This window comes from Triticum aestivum, chromosome 1B (genome assembly GCF_018294505.1).
Source record: "Triticum aestivum cultivar Chinese Spring chromosome 1B, IWGSC CS RefSeq v2.1, whole genome shotgun sequence".
In the NCBI taxonomy this organism is placed as follows: domain Eukaryota; kingdom Viridiplantae; phylum Streptophyta; class Magnoliopsida; order Poales; family Poaceae; genus Triticum; species Triticum aestivum.
Window position 1 is genome coordinate 35,022,591 of NC_057795.1, and position 8,043 is coordinate 35,030,633.

General features: G+C 44.1%; 1 protein-coding gene across 1 annotated transcript in view; it reads right to left on the bottom strand.

Moving 5' to 3' along the window:
• The window catches only part of LOC123076481 (cytosolic sulfotransferase 5-like), a gene marked incomplete at its 3' end in the record, with an annotated part of 1,894 nt that extends 1,405 nt beyond the window's left edge, over positions 1 to 489 (bottom strand). Inside the window, exon 1 of the mRNA XM_044498706.1 lies at positions 21 to 489. Within this exon, the coding sequence (XP_044354641.1) occupies positions 21 to 461 (441 nt within the window). The remainder of the gene's footprint in view (positions 1 to 20) is intronic.
• Positions 490 to 8,043: the final 7,554 nt, after the last annotated feature.

Here is an 8,043-nt window from a genome sequence, read left to right on the forward strand (position 1 = left end):
ATGTGTGCATGATGATCCGCGCCGCCGCCGCCGCCAACATGAGGGATCTCGATGAATGGCACGACTCGCTGAGGGTGGCTAGTGAGGAGGGGGTGGTCGTCGAAGCTGTAGCGAGAGCGGTTGACGATGGTGAAGGCAAGGGCCTTGAGCCAAGTCGTGCCGCACTTGGGCTGCGTGGCGAGGATGATGTCGTCGGCGCGGGGTTCGAAGGCGTCCTGGGCCAGCAGGATCTGCTCCAGCGGCAGGCCTCTGAACCAGAAATTCTTGTACTGGATGAGTGGTTGCGACCACCCTTTTCTCTGAGGGAGTGTGGATATGAACTCATTGATGCTTTCTTTTGGATGCGACATCTTCTTGATGAGGTGAACTTTTGGTGGCGCTACTCTCACGGTCGCGCTCTCATGGATGTGGAACCCATGCCATGGTTGATGGGAGGAGGAGATGCAAAGCTTTGAGTTCATGGCTAGCTACTTGATTGATGTTACAATGTATGCTACTGGCCGATTGTGTGTGCCTGCAAATGAGGGGTCTTATTTATCCAGTGGAGGAAGCTGCAAGCCGGTTGGTGCGGCGATGAAACTCTACCTTGCATTTTAGTTTGTTTATATTTTTCGTTTAAGAAAATGTAAATCTGATCGAGATATTGTATTCTATGGAGCGGCCAGGCTTGCGTAGTGCTGAACTGCTGATAATTTGGAGGATCATAGCGAATCGATTAACTTGTGGCCCCACGTGGGTGCGTCCTCACATCCATGCATGCTGAATCATGCTCCGGTACTCTCACCCATGCAAACTTCATCGACATCAGGTGTGCAGTGTCGCAATGCTATTATGTGCTATCATATGCATAAAATATACGAATCTGATCAAGATCTTGTAATCTGTGCTGATAATTTAGAGGATCTTACCGGATCCACTTATTCTTCGCCCCACGTGTGTTGTCTTTGATCAGATCCATGCATACCTCCCAAGCCCATTCAACCCAGGGAATACACAGCTATACAATGCAAATGGCCAGCATTTTTTGTTTGTTTGGAAAAGGAGGTTAAGACCACCGGCCTCTGCATCATTTGATGCATACGGCCATCTTTATTTATTGTTCAACATATGTCTAACAAGAACATACATCAAGCCACCTGAAGCCACCACACACACCTACAAAACTCGTTAATGTGGAGTCCTCTCACTCCTCATATCTAAACCGGTGTCGTCGCCGATCCATTTACATAATGTATCGGAACCCACGGTCGGTGCAACAGACCTAAAGCGTACATCACATGCACATGTTTTAGATGCCGCAATCATCATCGAACCACAGACCCATCTGTCGAGCCACCACGGCGCCCAACAACGTCACCGTTCCATGCTCGTCCGTCCAGACACGAAGATTTTGAAAGATCTATTGTGCGTAGCACCTGCCGACCAGGCATGACACAGCTCCACCGAAAGCTCTTTGCAAGACGAAGCCATTCCACCTCCTGCCTTTATCTTCCAGCTCTGTTCCACAAACGATGCTCCCAACAGAGAAAACGACACCCCAGAACTGCCATCGTCCTCCCAGATCCTGGGGTTTCCCCAGAGCAACACGAGTGGGTCGACAGTAGTTACACGACGATGCCTTCATTAAGGTAACAACGCAGAACGCCGCCATCGCCTGCCATCGGCTCAACTTTCACCGGCAACTATGTCTTCCCGACTCGCAGTCGGAACTAGATGGCGGATCTCAAGATCTGACCGTCCAGCCTCAAGCTAACCACCTCCGACGGAGGAGATGGCCACCACCGTCAGCGGCGTCGGCCAGATCAAATCTGACAGGAGGCGCTGCCGACCAGTCAACCATGGCGACATCCCCTCCTGATCCGTCCTCCCAAGGAAGCCGCCAGAGCAGCGCCGAACCGTCGGGAAAGACGAAGATCGAAGGGCGATCTCACGCCGCCGATCCCTCCAGACCGCGGAGCTGCATCCTAGATCCCCGCCGTCCCCATGACCGGCGGTGCCCGGGTTTAGCCGGCGCACGTCTCCAAGGGCGACGAGGTGGAGGAGAGGGGGGAGGGGGTGGCGGCCGGGGCAAATGACCAGCATGTCTACAGATTTTGTTGTACCCAAGAACTGGTTAATTTTGAGAATGTTTTGAGTAAGATCATCTTAATTTGAAGATTCTTTACAAACCTTCTAGGCTGGTCTACTCATCATGATACACTTTCTCATTTCTTTGCTTCCCAATATTCCAGCAGCCTATGGGCATCTCCAAGAGACAAAAAAAGAAAGGACCCAGAAGGCCGTCATAGAAGATTGCACATTCAATGCAACTCGCAAAGTCAACTTGGAGTCTGACATATCAACAAGGTGAATCAGCTCAAGGCGTGTCTCCATTCTCCTGGCGGCAGTCGCATGAGTGGGGACGAGATTCCTCCTCGGGCTCCCTTGGTTCCTAACTTTGGCTTCCCGACTAGGCCTGACTATGCAGACTTCTTCGCTCGGGTGACTCCGACAAGCTTGGTGACGATGCCCTCGATGAAAACAACAATAAGTGATTTCATTTAATTCTGTGTAGTTCCCTTCAACCTTTTTGGTACTTTATGCCAAAGAGGGAGAAGTGGTATCTTAGGGTGTGATACGTCTCCAACGTATCTATAATTTTTTATTGTTCCATGCTATTATATTACCCGTTTTGGATGTTTATGGTCTTTACTTTACACTTTTATATCATTTTTGGGGCTAACCTACTAACCGGAGGCCCAGCCCGTATTGCTGTTTTTTTTGCCTATTTCAGTGTTTCGAAGAAAAGGAATATCAAATGGAGTCCAAACGGAATGAAACCTTCGGGAGCATGATTCTTGGAACGAACGTGATCCAGAGGACTTGGAGTGGAAGTAAAGAAATAAACGAGGCGGCAACGAGGGTGGAGGGCACGCCCCCCCTACTGGGCGTGCCCCCCTATCTCGTGGGCCCCTCAGGCGTCCACCGACCTACTTCTTCCTCCTATATATACCCATGTACCCCGAAAACATCAGAAGCGACCACGAAAAACTATTTCCACCGCCGTAACCTTCTGTCGAGGTCCCATCTGGGAGTCTTCACCGGCGCTCCGCCGGAGGGGGATCAATCACGGAGGGCCTCTACATCATCTCCAAGGCATCTCCGATGAGTTGTGAGTAGTTTACCACAGACCTTCGGGTCCATAGTTATTAGCTAGATAGCTTCTTCTCTCTCTTTGAATCTGAATACAAAGTTCTCCTCGATCTTCTTGGAGATCTATTCGATGTAACTCTTTTTGCGGTGTGTTTGTCGAGATCCGATGAATTGTGGGTTTATGATCAAGTTTATCTATGAGAAATATTTGAATCTCCTCTGAATTCTTTTATGTGTGATTAAGTTATCTTTGCAAGTCTCTTCGAATTATCAGTTTGGTTTGGCCTACTAGATTGATCTTTCTTGCAATGGGCGAAGTGCTTAGCTTTGGGTTCAATCTCACGGTGTCCTTTCCCAGTGACAGCAGGGGCAGCAAGGCGCGTATTGTATTGTTGCCATCGAGGAGAAAAAGATGGGGTTTATATCATATTGCATGAGTTTATCCCTCTACATCATGTCATCTTTCTTAATGTGTTACTCTGTTCTTTATGAACTTAATAATCTAGATGCATGCTGGATAGCGGTCGATGTGTGGAGTAATAGTAGTAGATGCAGGCAGGAGTTGGTCTACTTGACACGGAAACGTTCTTTTGCGTTGATTCTTTTTGCTGTAGATCAATAGAAAAATTGCCCAGGACTTCCTATTTTGGTAGGATTTTTAGAGTTCCGGAAGTATTCGAGAGTTACAGATTGCTACAGACTGTTCTGTTTTTGATAGATTCTGCTTTTCGTGTGTTGTTTGCTTATTTTGATGCATCTATGGCTAGTATGTAAGGGAATGAACCATAGAGAAGTTGGAATACAGTAGGTTTAACACCAATATAAATAAAGAATGAGTTCATTACAGTACCTTATGTGGTGGCTTTTCTTTCTTGAACTAACGGAGCTTATGAGATTTCCTATTGAGTTTTGTGTTGTGAAGTTTTCAAGTTTTGGGTAAAGATTTGATGGATTATAGAATAAGGAGTGGCAAGAGCCTAAGCTTGGGGATGCCCATGGCACCCCAAGATATTCAAGGATAACCAAAATCCTAAGCTTGGGGATGCCTCGGAAGGCATCCCCTCTTTCATCTTCGTCTATCGGTAACTTTACTTGGAGCTATATTTTTATTTGCTACATGATATGTGTTTTGCTTGGAGCATCTTGTATGATATTAGTCTTTTCTTTTTAGTTTTCCACAATCATCCTTGCTGTACACACCTTTTGGGGAGAAGCCCACTTGATTAGAATTTATTAGAACACTCTATTAGCTTCACTTATATCTTTTGAGCTAGATAATTTTTGCTCTAGTGCTTCACTTATATCTTTTAGAGCACCACGGTGGCTTAATTTTGAAGAAATTGTTGATCTCTCATGCTTCACTTATATTATTTTGAGAGTCTTTTAGAACAACATGGTATTTGCTATGGTTATAAATTTGGTCCTAGAATGATGATCATCCAAGTTGGGTATAATAAAAACTATCATAGAAAGTCCATTAAACACTAGGATCAATTTGATGCTTGATAATTGTTTTGAGATATAAAGGTGGTAATATTAGAGTCATGCTAGTTGGGTAATTATGAAATTCAGAAATACTTGTGTTGAAGTTGGCAAGTCCCGTAGCATGCACGTATGGTAAAAGTTGTGTGACAAATTTGTAGCATGGGGTGCTCTTTTAATTGTATTCCTTATGAGTGGAGGTCGGGATCACGCGATGGTTAACTCCTACCAACCCTTCCCCTAGGAGCATGCATAGTAGTACTTTGCTTTGAGGGCAAGCAGACTTTTGCAATAAGTATATGAGCTCTTTATGATTAACGTGAGTCCATGGATATACGCACACTCACCCTTCCACTTTGATAGCCTCTATTATGCCGCGCAACTTTCGTCGGTATCATGCACCCATTATTTACCTTCCTCTAAACAGCCACCATACCTACCTATTATGGCATTTCCATAGCCATTCCGAGATATATTGCCATGCAACTTTCCACCGTTCCGTTTATTATGACACGCTCCATCATTGTCATATTGCTCTTTGCATGATCACTTAGTTGACATCGTATTTGTGGCAAGGCCACCTTCATAATTTTATCCCGGTACACCGCCGGAGGCATTCACATAGAGTCATATTTTGTTCTAAGTGTTGAGTTGTAATTCTTGAGTTGTAAATTAAATAAAAGTGTGATGATCTTTATTAGAGCATTGTCCCAAGTGAGGAAAGGATGATGAAGACTATGATTCCCCCACAAGTCGGGATGAGGCTTCGGACTTCAAAAATAAAATTAAAAAAAGAGGAGAAAGAGCCCACCAAATAAAAAAGAGGCCAAAGAGCCCACCAAAAGAAAAAAAATAAAAATAAAAAAAAGAGAGAGAAGGGACAATGCTACTATCTCTTTTCCACACTTGTGCTTCAAAATAGCACCATGATCTTAATGATAGAGAGTCTCCTATGTTGTCACTTTCATATACTAGTGGGAATTTTTCATTATAGAACTTGGCTTGTATATTCCAATGATGGGCTTCCTCAAAATGCCCTAGGTCTTCGTGAGCAAGCGAGTTGGATGCACACCCACTTAGTTTCTTTTGTTGAGCTTTCATACATTTATAGCTCTAGTGCATCCGTTGCATGGCAATCCCTACTCACTCACATTGATATCTATTGATGGACATCTCCATAGCCCGTTGATACGCCTAGTTTATGTGAGACTATCTTCTCCCTTTTTGTCTTCACAACCACCACCATATACCACATATAGTGCTATGTCCATGGCTTGTGCTCATGTATTGCGTAAGAGTTGAAAAAGCTGAAGCGCCTTAAAAAGTATGAACCAATTGCTTGGCTGAAACTGGGGTTGTGCATGATGGGAGTATTTTGTGTAATGAAAATGAAGCATGGCCTAACTATATGATTTTGTAGGGATAAGCTTTCTTTGGCTATGCTATTTTGATAAGACATGATTATTTGTTAGTATGCTTCGAGTATTATTATTTTTTATGTTTTATAAGCTTTCATCTTGAATCATTTGGATCTGAACAATCATGCCACAATAAAGAAAATTACATTGAGAATTACGCTAGGTAGCATTCCACATCAAAAAATCTGTTTTTATCATTTACCGACTCGAGGACAAGCAGGAATTAAGCTTGGGGATGCTTGATACGTCTCCAACGTATCTATAATTTTTGATTGTTCCATGCTATTATATTACCCGTTTTTGATGTTTATGGGCTTTACTTTACACTTTTATATCATTTTTGGGACTAACCTACTAACCGGAGGCCCAGCCCGTATTGCTGTTTTTTTGCCTATTTCAGTATTTCGAAGCAAAGGAATATCAAACGGACTCCAAACGGAATGAAACCTTTGGGAGTGTGATTTCTGGAATGAACGTGATCCAGAGGACTTGGAGTGGAAGTCAAGAAATAAACGAGGCAGCCACGAGGGTGGAGGGCGCCCCTCTCCCCTACTGCGCGCGCCTGCCTGTCTCGTGGGCCCCTCGGGCGTCCACCGACCTACTTCTTCCTCCTATATATACCCATGTACCCCGAAAACATCAGAAGCGACCACGAAAAACTATTTCCACCACCGTAACCTTTTGTATCCGTGAGATCCCATCTTGGAGTCTTCGCCGGCGCTCCGCCGGAGGGGGAATCAATAACGGAGGGCCTCTACATCATCTCCAAGGCCTCTCCGATGAGTTGTGGGTAGTTTACCACAGACCTTCGCGTCCATAGTTATTAGCTAGATGGCTTCTTCTCTCTCTTTGAATCTCTATACAAAGTTCTCCTCGATCTTCTTGGAGATCTATTCGATGTAAGTCTTTTTGCGGTGTGTTTGTCGAGATCTGATGAATTGTGGGTTTATGATCAAGTTTATCTATGAGAAATATTTGAATCTCCTCTGAATTCTTTTATGTGTGATTAAGTTATCTTTGCAAGTCTCTTTGAATTATCAGTTTGGTTTGGCCTACTAGATTGATCTTTCTTGCAATGGGAGAAGTGCTTAGCTTTGGGTTCAATCTTGCGGTGTCCTTTCCCAGTGACAGCACGGGCAGCAAGGCACGTATTGTATTGTTGCCATCGAAGATAAAAAGATGGGGTTTATATTATATTGTGAGTTTATCCATCTAAATCATGTCATCTTTCTTAATGCGTTACTCTGTTCTTTATGAACTCAATACTCTAGATGCATGCTGGATAGCAGTCGATGTGTAGAGTAATAGTAGTAGATATAGGAAGGAGTCGGTCTACTTGTCACGGACGTGATGCCTATATACATGATCATGCCTAGATAATCCCATAATTATTCGCTTTTCTATCAATTGCTCGACAGTAATTTGTTCACCCACCGTAACACTTATGTTATCTTGAGAGAAGCCACTAGTGAAACCTATGGCCCCCGGGTCTATCTTTTATCATATAAGCTTTCAATCTACTTTTATTTGCATCTTTACTTTCCCAATCTATATTATAAAATACCAAAAATATATTTATCTTATCATATTATCTCTATCAGATCTCACTTTCGCAAGTGGCCTTGAAGGGATTGACAACCCCTTTATTGCGTTGGTTGCGAGTTCTTGTTTGTTTATGTAGGTGCGTGGGACTTCTGAGGAGCCTCCTACTGGACTGATACCTTGGTTCTCAAAAACTGAGGGAAATACTTACGCTACTATTGTTGCATCACCCTTTCCTCTTCAAGGAAAACCAACGCAAGCTCAAGACGTAGCAAGAAGGACTTCTGGCGCCGTTGCCGGGGAGGTCTTCGCTCAAGTCAAGACATACCAAGTACCCATCATAAACTCATCTCCCTCGCACTTACATTGTTTGCCATTTGCCTCTCATTTTCCTCTCCCCCAGTTCACCCTTGCCATTTTATTTGCCCTCTCTTTCCCAATCTCCTCTCTCTTTTGCTTCCCTTTTCTT